This window comes from Pseudochaenichthys georgianus, chromosome 3, assembly GCF_902827115.2.
Source record: "Pseudochaenichthys georgianus chromosome 3, fPseGeo1.2, whole genome shotgun sequence".
In the NCBI taxonomy this organism is placed as follows: domain Eukaryota; kingdom Metazoa; phylum Chordata; class Actinopteri; order Perciformes; family Channichthyidae; genus Pseudochaenichthys; species Pseudochaenichthys georgianus.
In genome coordinates, this window is record NC_047505.1 from 13,564,666 (window position 1) to 13,587,113 (window position 22,448).

A 22,448-nucleotide genomic window follows, 5' to 3' on the forward strand; every position below is an offset into this window, starting at 1 on the left:
ACTGACCATGATACAGATTTTAGTGCAAAATCTACAGCTCCTCTACCACAACCATCAGCAACAATAATAATATAATATAATAATAATCGCCATCGGTCTTATTCGCTGCTTTTGGTGTATTTTTTGGCAGAAGTACAGCGCCACTTACAGGCCCGGCATATGTACTACAGTGTTTTTGTGTGGACGGACACGTTTATTGAGCCGATTCCGTGTGGATGGAAGACTTTTTTGAAAACGACTTCGGTTCATTTTCGTCTCAGTTTTGTCTCCGTGTGGACGGGGCCTAAGGCTCTTACTTTTCATCACTAGACAAGAGTGTCTTTCTTACCCCTTTCACACCAACGCGTTGTCAGGGCCGGCTCGGAGCTAGAGCCTGAAAAGTACCGGTTTTTCCTCTTCACGCCGCAGCGGCGCCGCCTCTTAGCTCCGGAATCCGGTTCATTTCCAGCTCCAAAAAATGGTCTGTCTAGAAGCAAGATTCCGGAGCGTTAAGTGTCAAACCAACTAACTGCTGTAGACTTCAACTTATCATTTGTTCAATTTTTTTATGGGAATGTAATTTACAAAATCAACTTCTTGTGGTATCAAGAATAACTATTAACTGCACCTTAAACTCGTAAAAAAAAAAGGTCACTAAGGTAACAAATCAAGCAGGAAGTAGAGTACTTTTCTCATAGACATCTATACGACACACTTCTTTTTCAACTCCCTGTTGGCCATTAGAGAGAACGCAGGTGAAAGATATTGCCTTCACTGTTCAGATCCAGAGGTTGTCCCTTGGTTAGTACTGATAGAAACCTCAAAGAGCCAATCAAACCACAGTGCAGCATGCAGCTTCATCAGAAACCGCATCAGAACGCAAAGTACCTCCACAGGTCTGCAGCATGCTAGTCTGAGCTACAGCCAATCTTGTGCTGCAGTTTGTTATAATACACTGGAGCTTAGACAGTTGTTTCTATGAACACCCTGTTATTGGCAAAACACACACCTGCAAGTATTCTGTTGGTGTGGAAGGAACAGCTGATTGTCGATGATTGGATGAATCGCAACCCAAAGACACACGGATATTTGAATAATGGGCAGCCTTGCCGTGTGGGGGGGGTGGGTGTCTGCATGCAGCCTGCTATTCATGTACCACTCATGTGGGTGTGACGGTGTGCTTTTTGAAGTGGCATTTGTACAGAGTGTGCAGGAATGAAGAAGAAATAATCAAGTGATTATGGATTGCGTGTCTTGCAATTAAAGGATTAGCATATTGTTGCTTTGTAGTGATTTGCTTGGTTAGCTTGTTTTTTATTCAGACACTCCTTGAAAACGGGATAGCCTTAGTCTAGTTTCAGTCTTGCTCTTCCTCTCAGTCTCCCTGTGCCTTGCTTTCTGATGCTCCAGCCTTCACCGTTAACATGTCTTTTAATTATCCTGCGACATGACATACTACTTAGAGCTCTGAATCCCTGTTGCTGTTACACAACCCCACCCTCCCACACACACACACACATTTATATACCTCAATTATGTATGCATCTTTCCCAAGTGGTGGTGTATGACAGCTCTATTTACTTATGCTTTGAATGTGTGTGTGCGCTCATAGTGCCGCCTCGGTGTTGCTATTGAATCGTTGTATGTGTGGATGTCTTAAGTGTACTTGCTGTTTACCTAATGGTGATGAAATAAACTCAATAACACAGCTTTCAGAACAGATATAACAGCAATGGAGAACAAGCTCAGCTACTTTATTATATCTGTGATATTTTCAGATAACATTTTATGAAATTGTTGGCCACATCTAAGTAAATACATAAACAAAGATCATAGACCACCAATAATAAAGACCTTTCAGAAAATAAAAGATAGCATAAATTGTAAGCGAGTAGATAAATAATGTAGTTGATAATGGGAAACAAATCATTTAGGGTAAATCTTTGTTCTGAATAATGTATTGAATATATTTGTTAGAAAACCATAATTGAATGTAAATATATGGACAGGCTTTCTAACAAGATCCAATTATTTTTTACATATTAACAGTCGGAGCACAAGTCCAAAATCTTAAAAGCATTCAATACACTTTTAATTCAAACGTGTTTCCCCGTGGTGACTTAAGTAGACACATTAGGGCAACTATTGCAGAGAATTCTTAATTGCTCTCTGGAGAATGGTCGCCAGATTTGCTCTCATGGCAGTGTGGGTTTAGTCCTAAAATCATGCCAATTAAATAATATCAAAGGAGCATTTAAAAAGGAATAATCAAAGCAATCGGGCTTGTGTTTAAAGCCCCACTGCTGACTGGTGACAACACCACAGCAGCGCTCCTGCTCCTCCCTTTCTACCGAGCCATGGTTTGAAGGGATTAGCAGGCTTTGACGGTCTTGTTGGTCACTTACAATCCCACAGGTCCAACAGGATTACTGCTAGCTTGTCATGATGTCGGCAGTCTCACCTCACAATGTGGTCCCGACGTGTGATAGGTGATCAGGATGTAGGTTTTTCTCGAGTAATGTCCAATAAGCTGCTTCAGTTATGTGTCCACAACGATCCAGATGTTGCGTCCTGAGGCAATGTGCAGCTGCCTCTGATGGTGAGCCTTAAAAAAGTACTATATCAATGTAGTATAACACTCCTATGTTGTTGGACTCGAAACGGACTGTTTAAAAGCGAGAGATATGCTGCTGGTAGTGCCGAAAACCAGGCTAAAAACTAGAGGGCACCGAGCCTTCGCAGCAGCTGGTCCCAGGCTCTGGAACACTCTGCCCTTACCTGTGAGGTCGGCCCAGACACTAGGGGCTTTTAAATCCTCTCTAAAAACACACTTTTTCTCTCTGGCCTTTTAAAAGTGAGCAGAGCATGACATTTTTCATTTTGTATTTTAACTGTGTCTGCCTTTATATTTGTTGTTTTTAACTTAAATGCTACAAATTGCAATATGTTCCGTATATTTTTTATTCATGTACAGCACTTTGGCGCGACCGAAAGTTGTTTTAAAATGTGCTTTATAAATAAACTTGATTTGATTTGATATTGTCTCCTTTTCTTTGTGCCTACATTAACCACAGTGCAACACTGCTGCCATATGTTGGTAATGGCAGATATCTTGTGTTGACAACGCTAGTAGCCTGAACCATAAATTGCAGTTGTGATACCCTCACTCTTTCTAAGTCCGTGCCGGCTTTTATTAAAAACCTTTTGAGACTTAACGCCTTCAACTCAACGACGTAACTTGAGGCAAACGATCAAACCTCGTGCGGCTCCCCCTGTAGGCACGAAAAGCTTTCAACATATGGTCCACGTATGCAGCAATGCTCCCAAGTGCCTGTTGATGCATGAAACGATTGAACTACCCTTTCATTCAGGCTCCACCTGCAGCAGTCACACCATCATAGCCACATCCCGTGCAGTCGGTGCCAGCAGGCTCCATCTCCCAGCCCCCAGTGGTGACCCCTAAAGATGGTGCTTTGTACAAACCTGACAAAGCATTCAACCATTTGTAATCGGTTACATGTCAGGTGCTGGGTCCGATTTGGATGTATTCAATCGCTTTTATTTTCTTCCAATTGCATGAAGCTTTCTGGATTTGCAAAAAACATAAATCTTTAACCGACTTTGTTTCCTTAACAGTAACCCAGGGGTATTGTGGAGATAAAAGCCACCTTGCCAAACTGACAAAAAGGCAAGATTTCTCAATAACAAAGTTGATGATAAACCTGTAAACCATAAACCTAAAGAGTTCATACGTTATTCGAAACACTGACTTGTTGAATTAAATGGTAAATATTTAGGTTTGATAAGGGTGAGGCTTGATCATTCCCTCCCGGTATTAAGAACAGTGGAACATGACTGAATATGTGTATATATGTTTGTGAGGATTTTCTGGATGAAAATAGACCCGACACAATAGCAAAGACGTGCGTTTCTCTGCAAAGCACACAAAGAAACACAAACTGAGCTGCGGCAAAGCAAACAGACAATTCAATTGAACGGAAGACTTTTACTTAGCGTCGGTTTGTTTCTCTTCTGATCTTATTTTGTTCTTGTACTCTTTTAAAATATCTCTTTTACTTAAACGAGTCCCAAAAAGGTCCTTGGCAGCCTCGTTAAAGTCTCTGAAGCCGTCAAACTGTGTTAAAGAGAGTTATGGTGGCAGCAGTTAGGTTTATGTTGCTAGCTAGCAGCTCTTTCTGAGGCTGTTGGAGAACACGTTCTGCCAGGCACCGAGCGGAAGGGAGGGGAGCGTGCAGGAGGACAATGCACTGAAGGAGGATAATGTCTCAAGGATCCCATTAAGATTACCTTAAAGCTCCGTTTACCAAAGGGAATTGACTTTCTGCGAGTGAATATTCCCCTTGACACCGTCCTAAAAGGGGAAGCCTTTCGGACAGATCAGAGAGCAGGGTGTGCTGCAGTGTCCAAGGAGAGCAGCTTGCACGTTATTGTTATGCCCAAGGCTGATATGAAATCACTACCCGATACACTGCCTGACACTGGGGAGCATCAAAGGAAAGTTTACTACTGGATTGGCATCTAGACTTGATGAAGATAAATCAGACACGGAAAACAGACTTTGGCGCTACGGAACACGGTTAAAAAGAAGGCGAGATGTGAGGCAGAGCCCTACGCGAGAGCGTTAAGTGTTTACAAGATGAAGATCTCTCTGTATCTCTCTCCGTCTACCCCATGCCTCTCACCACCATCGCACCTAATCAGCCAATCACGGCTGGGTTCTGTCTAAGGGGCCTGATTGGCTGATTAACTGAGCTCATCAACACACCACCCGGTGGCTTCAAACACAGTGACACGGGTGTGCACGTACACAGTGTGCAAATGACTTAGCCTGTCATGTAAGTGTTGTGTATGTGTGCACATATGCATAAAATATGCATGCACTTGTTATCTTCTTTGCCTTTGTGAGCATGTGTGGGCTGCATGTCTGGAGGTCCACAACGTTTTCAACTTCAAAAGTTGGACTATTTTACCTCCTTCTGCATTTGAGTCTTAAATCTAATTTAAGAGGGCTGTGTGCTACTTCCAGATGTCAGTGGGCAGGTTAGCGTTGGTGGGTTTTCTAACACAGAAAATGACGGCATTCCGCTACATGAAATGCCAGACATCTGTCGATATTATTCATTAAGAATAGTTGTGTCAATTGCTTAAACATTTATTAAGGTTAATGTGTAATTAATCATGACTAGTCCGCTGTGGTTGCCCTCTGTGTAATGTGAGCGACACAGGGCAAATGCTCTGTGCCGCTATCATACTGCCATCACGATCTGTTACTGCAGTGGGTCCCCAGCTTCTCCCACTCCTGTGCAACTTCTATACGGGTGCATTACATCGAGGCAGTGATGGTTCTTCCTGATGCCCAGTGCTCTCAGTAATGCAATGCTTGTCTCCTGCTCTGATCCCTTCCCTGTGTTTGCCTTTACACCGCCATGCAATTCATGATGACCGTCTTCTGCATTACTATCGGGTCAAACTTGGTAATGGGATTCTTTTCATTATTATGTAAAGCCAGGGTTTCCAGAGTAGTTGCGCACATCGATGTGCTAACGTTGACAGCCCTTATGTAAAACCTTCAAGATGTCCTGTGGGTAAATACAAAGGCGGGTCTCAAATTGGGAATACAATGATTTCAAGAGTTTATAACTTGTTGAGATCCTAACAGTTGGCAAAGAAACTACACATGTAACAACATCTCATGTGTATCTGGTTATATATTGTTTTCATTGTGAGGCATCACACAATATTTTTTATGGAACTTTTGTTTATCAGGAGAAAATGGAAGGACAAGGTTGACTCTTCTCAAAGAGGAACACTTTCAGCTAATAGTGGTTGGAATTCAGCCAAAGAGATGGCGAGTCATTTACTGAAAGTTTTCATCTATTATACTTTTTACTTTTCACTTTGTTAAGGAGTCATGCTGCGGCATTCTGAACGTGTTATCAGCCGCAGTGGCCACTGCAGTTCTACCAGCGGTGATATACAGGATCCACACATGACCATCTATCCACACACACCCTTCATTCCCCCCCATTTCTCCATCATTCCCATGTTCCCATGCAGAGCACGGCAACATAGGGCCCTTAGGAAGATCAATGCCAATATTTATTTAATGTCCAATTATTGGGGCAGAGCCGCAGTCCGAAAGAGTGCAGCCATGAAAGTAGACGTCCTCACACAAGAACAGCATAAGAAGCCCAGCCTAAGCTTCAAGAGCGAGCAATGTGCAAGCTTCCAAAAGAGCGGGCTGCTGGCACTACCGGGGGTGAAGCCTCCACGCGGCTGAGCGAATTCCTGTTGCCTTCAGCGGGAGATCCCCCCCCTCGCCACTGCTTTATACATTCATGTCTGTGCTTTACGAACCCGACATGTATTGTAAACAGTCGGTGCCACAGGAGAAGAGAATTGTCAGAACATATCTGTGGGGCTTCAGTAGCGATGGAGAGTCGGGACTCGGAGAGACACGAGGAGAGCTGGAGCTTTGATGGCAAACACTGACGGTTTATTTGGAGCTTCGGCCGGAGAATTCACAAGACGTGTCACGGGCCACGGTCTGACCACACGGTTGAGATGCCACGACCCTCCTGTCGCTCCAGGTTTGAACTAGTTCAGAGTGTAATAATCAACATTCTTCAATAGAGAGACTAAACAGCTGAGGACACTGAATCACAGTTGTTGTCGCTTATGGCTCGGGGTCATCTGCACCCCGAGAAGGATGTGTTCCAGGTGTCCCACAACAATAACTCCCCTAGATAACGGCTGGTCAGCTGCGTCAGAGGGCGAAGGAGGAGGACATGCAGGGCAAATTAGTCCCCAACAATATCCAAGTGTCCTAAACCAAGCTTTGAAATGTTGAATATTTCGGATCGATGCCATTCTTTTCTTCATGTTGTGAATCCTAAGCATGGTGTTTGAATAGTGCTGATATGATCAGTGATGCCTGATGAGGTGACAGCTCTTGGTGTATGTCAGTAGCCGTGGAGATGTGCTGAGAACCCCTTTTTTCTCCATTTTACCAAAACCATGTCTCGCCATTTAAAGTGATCACTGCTTTTCTAAGCCTTGATTATAGTCTGCATTATAGTCCGGTTACTTCTCCGGTGTAGACAAAGCCACATTAGCATTCCAACCAATTACTGACTTTATATTGATCTGTTGTTCCTCTTTTCATAATCAATTACAAAGCTTCACAGCCAGAGTGCAGTGTGCATGTTCAATGCTGCCATTCGCTCTAATCTTCTTCACTCCAGATCAATAGTCCCCGCTGCATGTTTGTTTATGATTTGCCAGATGAACCGGTGTATCACTTAATAACTTGCTCTCTCCCTCTCTGTCTCTGTCACACTGCAGATTTGTTCCTGACGACTGAAGGACCTGCATTTGAGACCTGGATCAACAAGGTAATGCGCTTTGTTTTGGACTTGTGTTACTCTCGTCTCCCGGTCCCAACTCTCATTTCTACTTTCTTGAAAGAGTCCGGTTCAGTCAGGGCAGCCGTGTTCACTACATCACTGTAGCTGTTCAGCAGGTGGCATGATTATGATGCATAGTCCGCCTACATGTATACTCCCTTTGGAGTATACTTACATGTTGCATGGCTGATCAACATATCACTACCGAGGGGCAGACCCAGGACCAGGTGGGGGGTTTCTATCTCCACGCTCCAGCCTTGCGATCCCCCAGTCAGAGCGGCTTGATGTGGCCAGGGTGATGGAAGTGAGGGGCCCCGGCTGTAGCTGCTTCCCCCGCGACCTGACTCTGGATAAGTGGTGGTCGATGGACGGATGGATGGATGGCTATTAATGTTGTTGTTTTTGATGTTAATTATAAGGCCTTAATTGCAAGTTGCACATCTAAATGAAAGGGGTCAAACAGATTGGATTACTGAATGGGTGTTAAGTTGGTCTAAATGTGAGATGTAACCTGATGTGTAGGACAATGTTTCCATTTGTTTGGTAACTGGACCAGTGGGAACCATTATAGCTGTTACCTGAACAGATGAAATCTTAATAAAGTGATCACTTTCTAGTCTAAAATAAGACATCATTTATTTACTTCAGACTTCCACCGAGGCCTTTTCCATGAGCAAAGGGTTGTTTATGTATTTGCACTCTAATTCACATCGGCTTCACCCTTCTGAGGTAGTTTTCCTTGGCCCGGGATACACCCTTCTGCCAGGTTTAATGAACATTGGGATACTACCTTTCGTAATCCTGCTGACCGATAAACAGACCCAAACATAACCTCTTTGGCGTAGGTAACTCAGACCCATATCCCCTGTGATGAGAAGGTTATGTGTGCATGTTCAACCAAAGGTATTTTAACTTGTGATCTAAGACGGACGACCCTCACTCAACCCCTCACTACATCTCCTCAATGCAACAAAGAGATCTGCAAGGCTTTGCTGGGGCTTTAGGGTGCAGAGTTGTTAGCGGTGCTGCAGCACTAGTTAATATTCTGGGAGAGCAGACGGGGGACACCGGGGCTCTGGGTTTTTGTCGAAGGGCCCTATTTGAAATTCAGCAGGTCGAGGCACAAGCCGAACAGAATAGTCTATCTTATCACCGAGAGGGGAAATGGGAGAAAGGACGGGGGAGGTGGGAGAAAAGAGACAGAATGTGTGAGGGTAGCGAGAGACCGAGCAGGAGCAAAACAGAGCAAATAAAGTGCCTCACCCCAAGAACAAGTGGGGTGCGTGGCGGGAATGTTGATGAGGTGAGAGGATGATGCAATGGACGTTTCTGTTTCATTTGAAATGTTTGTTATTTTAACCTCTGCCTCGGTAGGATATGTTTTCAGCCCTTCTTGTTGTCTGTTAGTTTTGAAGGATTTTTCAAAAGCATGTTTTGGTGGAACGTTAGGTCCGCAGGCCAAGAGAAAAGGGATGTCTGATGGTTCACCACTGAAATGTATTTACATGTATGTTATGGAATGCCATGCCATTTTGAACAGGCATCCAAAGTCCCCAGGGGATCAATGCTACTTACTTAGGTGAACCCCTTGCTTCTCCTACAACCATAAGGTTGACATGTGTGCTTTTATCGAGATATTTAGGCAAATATTATTACTTAGGATTGCCAGCAAATATACTACAGACATTCATATCCCCCATATATATACATTCTGTTTATCTAATACTTTTAATGATGAACAAACACCTGCAACGTCAGTCTTAACTGTATGCATATGCAAACGTTGGCATGGTAACTAACCGGAAACTAAGAAAAATGAACATGCTTTCATTATCACATGGTCAATGTCAGTGAGCTTAACATTTAAATAATCTGAGACATGTATTAGATGTTTGTAAAGATTGATATGATTAATGTAATACATTGTGTAAGTGAAAATGGGCCTTATTCTTTACTATTTCAGTGCTTATTGTTTTAACCATGCCTTTCTTCAAAGCAAATACGAATCAATCAATGTTTATTTATATAGCCCAATATCACAAATGTTACATTTGTCTCAGTGGTCTTCACAGTGTGTGCAGAATATCAGTATGACAACACGACACCCTCTGTCCTTAGACCCTCTGTCCTTAGACCCTCTGTCCTTAGACCCTCTGTCCTCAGACCCTCTGTCCTTAGACCCTCACATCGTACAAGGAAACACTTCCAGAGAAAACCCCCAGTTTAAAGGAAACATGGGAGAAACCTCGGGGAGAGCAGCAGAGGAGGGATCCCTCTCCCAGGACGGACAGACGTGCAATAGATGCCGTGTGTAAATCGAAGAGATAATACATTTGACAGCATATAGACCGAATGTTAGGAAATGCATGTGTCTGTAATAAGAAGATGAATCCACGAGGATGTCAGCAGTCCTGTGGGAGCCATCAGGGAAGTAGTATGGTGAGAGTCAGGCAGGACCGCAGAGACAGGTTCAGCCTCGACTCAGGATCCCGGCGTAGATATAGACACCAAAAAGAAATGTGGGGGAAGCTGGGTTATTGGGAACATGAGAGTACAGACAGAAGGAAGGAGTAAGGTGTCCCCCGACAGTCCAAGCCTATAGCAGCTAAACTAACGTGTACATTAGGATAGTAAGACAGAGCTCGTCTCTTTTAAGATGTGAAAAAGCCTGCCACAAAGTGACATTTCCCCTCATGTATAAAGCATTATTTTGTTGTGCTATGTCTTGTTTATTTAACATAATAATGAATTCATCTAATTGCTGGAGGGGTCAGTATCGCATTCAATTGATGAGTTTGGTGCGTCTTTGGATTCCAAAGACGTTGTTCTGTTGTTTTTGAAGCAACAAGTGTCACCATAACTCAGCAATACAATTGGATCACAATGATACATCAACTATAAAAGGGATACATTATTACTCTTATGTCCACAACTTTGCATTAGTTAACTTTGGTAATGCTTCCTTATAAGGTGTGTTTTATGTTACATCAACCGATGCTAATGAGTAACACAAATGATATTTTTGAGGATATTTTAGGAATTGAAATGTTTAAAACAAACCTTGCTGGTGTTTAGTTAATCAGTGAGACAAACATTTCTAACTGCAAACTTAATGAATTACAAAAAATAACTGCAATGATTCAACATTTAAAGTTACAAATAACTATACAGTATGTTCTCCTATTCGTTTGTTAGAAAGTTGTCAAACTCATAACAAGCGCTTTGAGCATCAGGAAAAGCGCTATATAAATGTAATGTATTATTATTATAACCCATGTAATAACCGTATCAGCCTATAACTGCAGATTTTACGAATGTAAATAGTTGTTTTCAATTAAAATAAGTCCTTCTGCAGTTTACCTGTCTCCCTCTTTCTCATGCTATCCCTCAGCTCATGAAGAAAAACCATCCTTTCCTTTCGCCAAATGCCTCTGTTCTTTTCCTGTCCATCTTGCCCTAAATGCACCTGCAAGCAGTCATGTCCGCACATTCGTAAATAAATGACAAGATATTGTTGTGGGTGAACATGCAGATGCTTACGCTTATATACACAAACAGGCATTTCCCAGCATCCTCGGAGCATTCGAGCCCTGTTAATCCCTCCACTGTATACGGTTCAATGCAGCTGCATCTATCGGTCACAGGCCAGCACATTCCTCTTTCTTCAGCACTCTCTTTTAATTACTTTTCTCTGTTTTCTCCCCCCCCCAAGTCTCCTTCCGCTCCCTGTTTTCCTGTGATTACACAAGAGAACGCAGTCACAGTAGGGGGGGGAAACAAGCTGCAGAAATGAGTGCAAAGAGGTGTTCCATTGGCCGTCAAATAAAGCTACGTGTTTTTAAAGGTCAATTCTACAACGGCTAATACAATAATTGAGCTCATTTGTAGGGAGAAACTGGCTCTGGTCGCATCTGTACATATTGATAAACTAAGGTGTGATATAAAAAAAAACACATCAAGATGTTCAAGATGTCCCTTTTATATCCTTTCAGAACAACCAAGACGTGTTTAAGCACTGGATAGCACAAGAGGGCCTCTCTGCACACAAGCCATAGTATTTTAGGAGGAAGAACTAAAATAATTGTATTGAAGTAAGGAAGTACACAGAAGTGAGGATTAAAACAAGAACTGTAATCCTTTCATATTCAAGCCGTGTGTGTGAAGGATCAGAAGCTTTTGATCCAATTGACATGAGTTGATCCTCCCTGCTTTTGATGTCATCCATTTGCATAGGTCATTTAAACACACTTGCATTTAAGCACAAAGGCATTACATATACTGTATCTCTATATTTGATAAATGTTCTTTGTGTTCTTGCATATGTTATTAATTAAGTATAGGACAAGTCATTTCAAAGCATTAAAAACATATTATCATAGTATTTAAAAGTAATCACTGATTCTTGTCATGCCCTCTTTCCTAAATAGTTAGTTTGCACATTCAATAGTGTTTACAAATGTCCAGGCTAATTGAAACAAATAGGGTTGAGCGCAGACAAATAAATCCTCTGCCAGTGATTTATCACCAACTTATAAAACGGACAAGTCAAATCAAGCAATCGGATTGGTTCTGAGCCGTGATATACTGAGCGTATACCACGGGTAGAATTGTAAGTTACTTTTCACAACAAGTCAGTATCCCTCCGCGTCTGAGAAAAACAGTATACCGTTGGGCTGAAAAGCAAACTGGCGCGTCGGGCCGAACCACGCCCCTTAGCTGTGATATAATGAGCATATACCACGGCCTGTCGTGAGCTATTGCTTAAATACGCTTCTGACATTCCTGTTGGCCTGATCAGCATTCAAAGCGTCATCATGCAAATAATGAAACTCTAAAAGCACAATGTGTGTGCCATGAATAATTGGATTTAACATCCGGCTTCATTTACTGACAGAGCCTGCACAATGCCAATAGCTTTAAAGGTAACATTATGTGACATTATGTGTTCACTTTGAAAGCTTCATATCACAGTAATAAAATGCAGATTTCTACATGGAGCACTAAAAACAAATAAATTGACATTTAATAATATTAATTATGTGATTTATCCTCACGTCCGGTGGCCAATAATTGTTCTGGCACCAATCTACTGCAGCAATAACCCCAGAGTTGTTAGTGTTTCAGTCAGCACTATTTAGGCAGAGAATAATTAGCAGACTGAATGAAAAACAAATACATTCTGGCTTTAAGATTTAAACTCAGCTTGCTGAACTTAAGCTTATTTTAAATGTTGATAAAACCAAGGTAATGCTATTTTCAAAAGCTAAAAAGACACCAGAGCCTGTTTTGGATATTGTTACTATGCAAGGACAAGTACTTGAAGTGGTTACCTGTTACAAATACCTTGGTATCTGGCTTGATGATTGTCTTACTTTTAAACTTCATGTCAATAACCTGCTTAAAAAACTGAGGGTTAGGCTAGGTTTCTTCTTCAGAAATAAGTCCTGTTTCTCGCTTGAGGCCAGGAAAAGGCTAGTCACTGTGACCTTTTTACCTGTGCTGGACTATGGGGATTTGTTGTATAGGAATGCACCTGCCCATTTCCTGAGCAAGTTAGATGCCGCCTATCACAGCGCACTGAGATTTGTCACAAATTGTAAAGCGCTTACTCATCACTGTACCCTGTATGCCAAGGCAGGTCTGCCATCACTTACTGTAAAGAGGCTCAGTCATTGGTACACGTTTATTTATAAAGCCATGATGGGTAAACTCCCGTATTATATCTGCTCTCTGATAACACAGAGAGTTGCAAGCAGCTATTATCTGAGGTCACATGATGTAGTATTGTTAGATGTGCCAAGAGCAAGGACTGTCTGTAAGACAGCTGTTATGTGCGCAGCTCCACTTGCTTGGAACAATCTTCAGCAAGAATTGAAACTGAGCAATCTCATTCCTCTGCATGTTTTTAAAGCTAGGCTAAATTAAATGCTCGTTGATACAATGGGCACTTCTAAATGTCTATAACTATGTAAATGTATCCTGTAAATATAATGTATAATGTCCTTTATTGTTTTATGTTTCATGTGGAACCTATATGCTGCAGGTCTCCCTTGAAAAAGAGATCTATGATCTCAATGGGACCAATCTCGTTAAATAAAGGTTTGAAATTAAATTAAATGAAATTTAAGAAATAATGACTCCTTTCACTTACTGTATCAGATTGAATGCAACTCTTACAGTGGCTCTACAAAAATGCAAAACGCAATATAACTATTGAAGACGTTAAGTAATGTTTGCATTCTACTGTACTGTATTAACTGCCTCGCTCATTTTCAGTCAAACCAAAGAGATTCCCTTTCCCCCAAAACATGCTTATCTCCACATTATGAGATCAAACCATCCATCAAACCATCCATCAATCCATCCATCAATCCATCTATCAATCCATCCATCAAACCATCCATCAAACCATCCATCAATCCATCCATCAAACCATCCATCAAACCATCCATCAAACCATCTATCAATCCATCCATCAATCCATCCATCAAACCATCTATCAAACCATCCATCAATCCATCCATCAATCCATCTATCAATCCATCAATCAATCCATCAATCCATCTATCAATCTATCCATCTATCAATCCATCCCTCAATCAATCAATCAATCCATCAATCCATCAATCCATCTATCAATCTATCCATCTATCAATCAATCCCTCAATCAATCCATCAATCCATCTATCAATCCATCAATCCATCCATCCCATCCATCTATCAATCCATCCATCCATCCATCCCATCCATCTATCAATCCATCCATCAATCTATCCATCAATCAATCCATCCATCCCTCCCATCCATCCATCAGTTGTTTGCTCAAATTACCTGGTACCTCTGACATTTCAAAGTGCAACCAATCGGATGACAACTGTATACAGCGGCTCTAGATAGCAGGGGAGATAAGCATAGAAACAAAACTTAACTGACCCAACTTCACGCCCAACCTTGCAGTGAGCAAAGAGAATATCGCAGATCATGTGAATGAAGCTGTAGGGAGATTCCAGCTGTCCTCCGGAGAAAACCCATTTAGGCCGTTTGTATCTCGTTCTTTTCGGTCATGACCCACCCTGCATGACCATAGGTGAGGGTTGGACCTGCAGATCGAGAGCTTTGCCTTCTGACTCAGCTCTTTTTAAGCACAACAGTGCGGTAAACGACTCCAACGAAGAGAGAAAGCGGGAATGAAATGTTTTAAGTTCTTTATGCCACGATCAAGCATGAGAAGACGTGCCAAAGCCTCATTCAGATGACACACTATTGATGTATTAACTGACCAAAGGGAACTTCAGGCCCCACAGCATCATATATCCAGCAGATCCTCACACTGGCAGCACTATTCATTAAACTCCCAATCTAACTGTCTCAGGGTGGGGGGGGGGGAGGGGAGTGTGGGACTACCATTAAGATGATCAAGTGGGTGCTTTCTCTGACAGGTGTCTGGCAGTATTATACAGTATTATACACCTCTGAGGCTGAGGCTGAATAACTTTATTCCTGCCATACAAAATGCGTATTTTCTAAGATCATAAATCAATATGGTGTCACTGTTTGGTCTGAAAAGAGGTGCTGCACAATAAAGACCTTTTTTAACTTTGATGCATGGAGACATGTACCAGAAGAAACCAAAATACAAATATGAACCTGAAAATGAGCATTATATATCCTATTTAAATAATAATTAAGTTTGCTCAAATGAGAAAGATATCTTCCTTTCATCTTTACTCAATCTATTTCTCCTCTTTGCTTCTCAATTCATTTTCATTGAATGAAATGTAATGGCAGTAGACAGCAATATATATAATAACATAGTAATGTAAATGTTAAACATGTTGTATGTTTAAATGATGGCTGGCTTGCACTCAATGGTGACTGCAGAATTTAACCACACATGCAGCACTTATACATAATACATATGTTGCTCTCCCTGACTCAATCCCTGCATCTCTCTGTCCCTCTCTTTCTCATAAATCACTAATGCTGGTATCAGCAGGCAACAGTTACCTACTGCATACAATAACATCTGCTCCCACACACACACACACACCCTTAATATGCTTATCTTCTTTCTACCCTGCCCTCTGTAAAGGGCACCACAAGGCGATGGTATCCGATGTGTTTCAGAATTCTCTCACCCATAGTTTTTATAAGCTCATATATCTTTACGATCAAGACCCAGAAACCCTGAGATGACGTGTCATGTCGGCACATGCTGCAGCGCTACTTCCCACCTGAGAAGCAGCAGCCCCTGGTCTAATTCTTATTTTCTGTTCAGTTTATCCGGTGTGTGCTACGACCATCGAGTGATGCGGCCTGAGTTTATTGGCCTTCAGGGCTCACAGGAGATCTTAAAAGGGCCGCAGTAGCTGAACTGGATGGCAACTGACAGAAAAAACAGTGTCCTTGAGCGATGCAATATATTCCCAACTGTTGCAGGGCGTGTTCCAGGTGAACTGTTTACTAGGGTGGTCCTTAGTGCCATGTACATTTTCAAATTCATTTATTTTAAGCTCCAACCACCGTAATGTGTTATGATAGTCAAGAAAACTCTCACTGTTTTTCTCGTGAGACTGAGCGGAAGGAGGAACCTATTGCGGTGAGCACGTTGCACGTTGTAACTTCCGGTTGTTGTTGTTGTTGTTGTTGTTGTTGTTGTCATCTCCGGGTATCCCGTGTGCCTGTTCTGTTGCTGATAGCTTATTAACTTAAACTTAATCGATCGTTTTAAAACTCTTGATCACGGCAACTGCCTGACGTTGTAATCACACGTTACTACAGCTTATTACATGGCTTAGTTGAATACTCGATTCTGATTGGTCAATTCAGAACACGTGACACGTTGTTAATACCGAACAGACAGACCGCTGTCAAGGACTTATTGACCGTTGTTAAGGACGCTCACATCTTCAGAAAGAAGTCCGGTCGATTTAACTGTATACAGTTGGGCCGAAAAGCAAACTGCATGCAGTTTGCTTTTCGAACTGGGACAAGAAAAACAGCGGAGAAGTAACGGGGCAGAAACCCTCCTTTTTACGCAGCGGTCCAGACATAGACATCAAACGGCGACACATATTCACTTGCCAGTTACTTTGTCATTAGGGCAGGGATATCTAGATACTTTCCAAGGTGTGACATCATGAATTGTGCTACTTTTAAAGCAAGGAGCGATGTTTTCAAATCTGTAATCAAAAATCTCCTCAAAAACGCAAGCAGGTCCTACCGTTGGCTTTTCAAACTGACAAGAGACGCTCTCACTGTTTTTCAAATGTAACAGTTTGAAAAGCAAGCAAACTGTCTGATTGTCTTTAGTTTTCCGCTGTCGTGTGATAGCAACATGGAGGATTTCAACATTCATTTTAATATATTTGGAGAGCACAGTAATTTGGAGTAATAGTTAGTGGCTGATGAGTCCCCAGTGAAGAAAAGAAAAAGACAAGAGGGACAAGAAAACAGCGGAGAAGTAACGGGCAGAAACCCTCCTTTTTACGCAGCAGTCCAGACATATACATCAAACGGTGACACATATTCAGTTGCCAGTTACTTTGGCATCAGGGCAGGGATATCTAGATACTTTCCAAGGTTTGACATCATGAATTGTGCTACTTTTAAAGCAAGCAGCGATGTTTTCAAATCTGTAATCAGAAAGCTCCTCAAAAACGCTATCGAAGCAGTTCCTGCCGTTGCTACGTTAGTTCAAACAGTAACAACGGATAATTTTTCTTCGCGGATGCATGTCAATTTAAATCAATACATACAACTATTTTTTAAATCAATAAAATCATTTTCTAAATCCATAAAAGCATTTCAATTAATATTGGGAGTCATAACGTTACTTTGTTGAGAATGTGGCCGTGTAATAAGCGGGATAATGTGCAGCGACTTGGTCATTATGGGGAAAAGAACACCTTCATGCCGATCTAGATCCCTCCGCTTCGCGTCGGGCTCCTGATCAGCCTGTCGGTGTTCTTTTCCCCATAATGACCGCGTCGCAGCACATTATCCCTTACTTAAAGAGCCTGTGACACGGTTTTCCCCCATCATCCAAACCCATCAATTTGAGTACATATTGTCCCCTTGAAAACCGTTACTGAACTGATTTTGGATATTTGTACTTTGATAACCATTAATCCTTCAATGTTGACCATTTTCTGGATCTTCTCGCGGATTCTTCAAGTCCCGCCAAATGATGGGTGACGTCATTGCGGGCACAGCGCTCCAGCTGCACCGTCCAGGATCCCAGCTTCTGCATGTAAACCTTTATATATATACAGTCAGATGTAAACGCACGACGGCGCACACAGCAGCAAGCTCAGACAGCGATGACAGGTTAATGTTGAACGTGTCTGAGAGCTCATATGAGGCTGAAGGATCGGTTTATGTTGTATCTGTTAGAAGTTTAGGAATGAGGTGCGTCAATATGGGCGATCATATGGTCATGTAGCCAGTGGTGGAATGGGACTACAAATCATCCCGGGACTCTCGACCGGCCCACTTCGGTACCGCTAGTAAATTGTCAACGGGGGGAGTGGGGGATGTCAGGGTGCTGTAGATAGTAAATGTAAATATGTAAATATGTGTGTCACTGCATCCTGGTAAAATACAAATATAATGTATAATGTCTGTGTCTTTGACATTAGCGCTGCTCGCCACCTGTGCCCTGTACTACGAAGCCAGTTCAACAGACCCTGGATATGTTTGAGTAACAAACAAACTAACAACAACAAACTAACAAACGAGATCTCGCTAAGCGGTCCTACGACGCTGGTTATCAACTCGGTAAATCAAGCCAGGGTTTCTCTCTCCAGCTGAGAGCGCGTTCACGTCTAAGACACGAGTGGATCTGACTTTAATTACATTTGTCTCGAGTGTTTCGTCAACATAATGTGTTGAATAATACTTCTGCATACAGTCTGTGACACTGTGAGTGTTGCACGGCCAGATGAGGCTGGAGAAGCTGACTCAGATCAGGAAATATATGATATATTATGATATTATATGATCGATGATCTGATTGATGATGTAATATGAATGATAAGTGCGACACGTCAGCGTCTTCTCTGCATACGGCAGTTTAAACTGTATTTCCTTTATCCTGTAATATGACTTGAGAGATTTAAACTCGGCACACTGAGTTGATCTCTTTTCTATAGACGCCGGAGGCGGGCAGCGTCAGGTAAAATAAGTTATTTAGCCTTCCCAAACCTGAGCCTCACGCGCCGCCTATGGGGGATGTGCTGGTGATTTATCCGACCGGCCCACTTCGGTACCGGCCCATCGGGATTCGTCCCGATGGCCAGTCCGCCACTGCACCCAGCCCACGTAAATTGTCAACGGGGGGAGCCTCGCTGCGGGGAAACGGTGGACCTAGTGTCCCGATCGGAGTGGGAATAATAATAATAATCCGTGCATTTTATCCATTAATTTCCCCAACAATGTGGTAAAAAAAACACACGTTTAATCCATGTTGTTGGTGTACTACAACTACAAAAAGCATCGGTTTGTTTTCTCATCAGGAAATGCAGACCGGCTCAAACAAACGATTTTTAATCATCATCCTCACTCATCATTTAATGTATCATATGTTCGCCGAATTGACATGAAAGCACTAATAAATGTAGTTTCATCCACTTGAGTTTACAACCACAAAAATAATCGATTTGTTTTTATATCACATCCGACGGGAGGAAATTCAGCAGCTCTCACTCCCGATTTTTAATCCTAATGTAATCATCATCTTCACCACGATCATTTATGTTTATGTCGCCGAATTGACATAAAAGCACTGACAAATATGAATATACTGTAGTCAACTTCATTAAAACGTTATTAACGTGCCTAATCTCAGTAATTCACCATTTCTACGCATGACAACACACACTTTGTCCGTGTTTGGCTCTCGAAGCGTTCCCGCATTGACGTCACTTCCGGCTTCCCCCAAAACTTCAAAATGAGTCAAGGAATTTCCCCGCGATGTTCGAAATTATTGATATTTAACGGAACGGTATCGCTTTTTCTTTTTTAAACTGACGGTTCGAGATTACTAGTAGCCCAATATTTCATTGCACAACAGTTGTTGGGATGGTGTCACAGGCTCTTTAAGCACTCACAACTCTCCTTCTCTTAGCGACTGTAACTCCACAGTTGCCTACACTCTTTTCGGGTTTGCTAACGGTAGCTACTTTAGCTTGATAGCTAGCCATGGCTCTTTCCCCACCTTCTGGTGCTATTTCCTGCTCTTACTGTCTCATGTTTGGTTACTTCCCGGCCTCCCTTACTGGTAAGGATACATGTGTTAAATGTAGTATAGTTGTTAGGTTGGAGGCGGGAATCATAGCCATAGAAGCCCGGCTCCGCATCTTAGAAAGTAACTCAGCTAAAGTAAAGCCCATGTTAGCATGTGCGGACCGGCAAAATGTAGCTCCTCTTAGCCGTCCCCCGGCAACTCCCGAGCAGCAGGGAGGCTGGGTGACTGTTCAGAAGGGGCATAACGCGAAACCCGCAGGTCCCCACCAACCCGTTCACGTATCTAACAGATATTCCCCACTCAGCGAGACACCGCTGAGAAGCCAACTCTGGTTATTGGTAGCTCTATTATGAGACACGTGAATTTAGAGACCGAAGCCTCCACAGTCACATGCATTCCGGGGGCCAGAGCGGGCGACGTTGAGGCGCATCTTAAACTGCTGGCTAAAGATAAACGTAAATACAGTAGGATTGTTATTCACGTCGGTGGTAATGATGTTCGTTTACGCCAATCAGAATGCACCAAACTTAATGTGGAGTCGGTGTGTAGTTATGCTAAAACAATGTCGGACACCGTAATCTTCTCTGGTCCCCTCCCCAATCTGATCAATGATGACATGTATAGCCGCATGTCATCATTTCAGCGCTGGTTGTCTTGGTGGTGCCCAGCAAACAATGTGGGCTTCTTAAATAATTGGACAGCCTTCTGGGGAAAACCTGGTCTGATTAAGAGAGACGGCATTCACCCTACTTTGAAAGGTGCAGATCTCATTTCGGCAAACATTTCAGGGCTTTGTGGACGTAATCCATGACAAACTGGAGTTGAGACCAGGAGGCAGAGTCGCAGTCTTACACGCTTCTCTGCGCTCTCTCCTAGGCAGTCACCCATAGGAATCCCGAACCCAATAAAATACCCAATATTAGCGGTGTGTGTGTCTGCCCAAGGACAATTTAAGGTAAAACCTAATAGAGGTGTCATACATAATAACCTAATAAAAGTAAATGTAACAACTACTACAGTGCAACAAAACAGGAAGATTAAATGTGGTCTCTTAAACATAAGATCTCTAGCATCTAAAGCAATATTGGTAAATGATTTAATATCAGATTATAATATTGATATATGCTGTCTCACTGAAACTTGGTTGAGACATGAAGAATATGTCAGCATAAATGAGGCCACTCCACCCAGCCATGTCAACACTCATATTGCTCGAGGCACGGGCCGAGGAGGTGGAGTTGCAGCAATCTTTGACTCAAGTTTACTTATCAATACTAAACCAAAATGTAATTATACCTCTTTTGAAAGCCTCGTTTTTAGTCTTACGCATCCGACCTGGAAAACTTTGCAGCCAATCTTATTTGTTACAGTGTATCGTGCACCAGGTCCTTATTCAGAATTCTTATCAGAATTCTCTGAGTTTTTATCAACTTTGGTTCTTAAAACAGACAAAGTAATTATCGTAGGTGACTTTAATATTCATGTTGACGATGATAAAAATAGCCTTACTGTTGCATTTAACTCTATATTAGATTCTGTTGGTTTCTGTCAGAGTGTAAATAAACCAACCCACTGTTATAATCACACTCTCGACCTTGTTCTGACTTATGGTATTGAAATTGAGCAACTATTAGTCGAACCGCATAATCCTGCTTTATCCGACCATTTCTTAGTAACTTTTGAAGTACTGTTACTAGACTACAAAGCATTAGTCAAAAGCTCTTGCAGCAGATCTGTTAGTGCTATAGCCACATTTAAGGAAGAGATTCAACCAATACTTAACTCGATAGCATGTCTGCATGTAGGGGAGGAAACTTATACAAAATGTACACCACCCCAAATTGATCATGTTGTTGATAGTGCTATAGATGCGCTGCGAATAAAATTAGACTCTGTTGCTCCTTTGAAAAAGAAGAAAATAAAACAACATAGATTAGCTCCATGGCATAATGCCGAAACCCGCAAAATAAAGCAAAAGTCTAGACAACTTGAAAGGATATGGCGTTCCACTAAACTTGAAGAATCTCGTTTAATTTGGCATATTACTCTCAATGAATATAAGAAAGCACTGCGTAAAGCGAGAGCAGCCTACTACTCTTCATTAATAGATGAGAATAAGAATAATGCAAGATTTCTTTTCAGCACTGTAGCCAGGCTGACAGAGAGCCACAGCTCCATTGAGCCTTCTATTCCCTTAGCACTCAGTAGTAATGATTTTATGTGCTTTTTTAACGATAAAATTGTTACTCTTAGAAACAAAATTAATGACCTCTTGCCTTCGACCAGTATAGTGTTATCAACAGCTCCCGGAATCGTAAGTTCTAATATTACACTAGATAGTAAACTAGAATGCTTTTCAGCCATTAACCTTGAACAATTACATTCAATGATTCTCTCTTCTAAACCATCAACGTGCATGTTAGACCCAATTCCAACTAAGCTGTTGAAGGAAGTTTTTCCATTAATTAGCACTTCTTTATTAAATATTATGAATATGTCTTTATTATCAGGCTATGTTCCACAATCATTCAAAGTAGCAGTGATAAAACCGCTTCTTAAAAAGCACAACCTCGATCCAGAGGTTTTAGCCAACTATAGACCTATTTCTAATCTTCCGTTCCTCTCAAAAATTCTTGAGAAAGCGGTCGCAAAACAGTTGTGTGATTACTTAAAAAACAATGATTTATTTGAAGATTTTCAGTCTGGCTTTAGAACACATCATAGCACAGAGACAGCTCTGGTTAAAGTCACAAATGATATTCTAATAGCCTCAGACAAGGGACTTGTCTCTATTC

The 22,448-nt window shown here is 42.0% G+C and overlaps 1 protein-coding gene across 1 annotated transcript in view; it reads left to right on the forward strand.

The window, feature by feature from the left end:
- itfg1 (integrin alpha FG-GAP repeat containing 1) overlaps positions 1–22,448 on the forward strand; it is a 214,889-nt gene that overhangs the window by 32,077 nt on the left and 160,364 nt on the right. Inside the window, exon 7 of the mRNA XM_034105187.2 lies at positions 7,345–7,394. Coding sequence (XP_033961078.1) covers positions 7,345–7,394 — 50 coding nt within the window. The remainder of the gene's footprint in view (positions 1–7,344; positions 7,395–22,448) is intronic.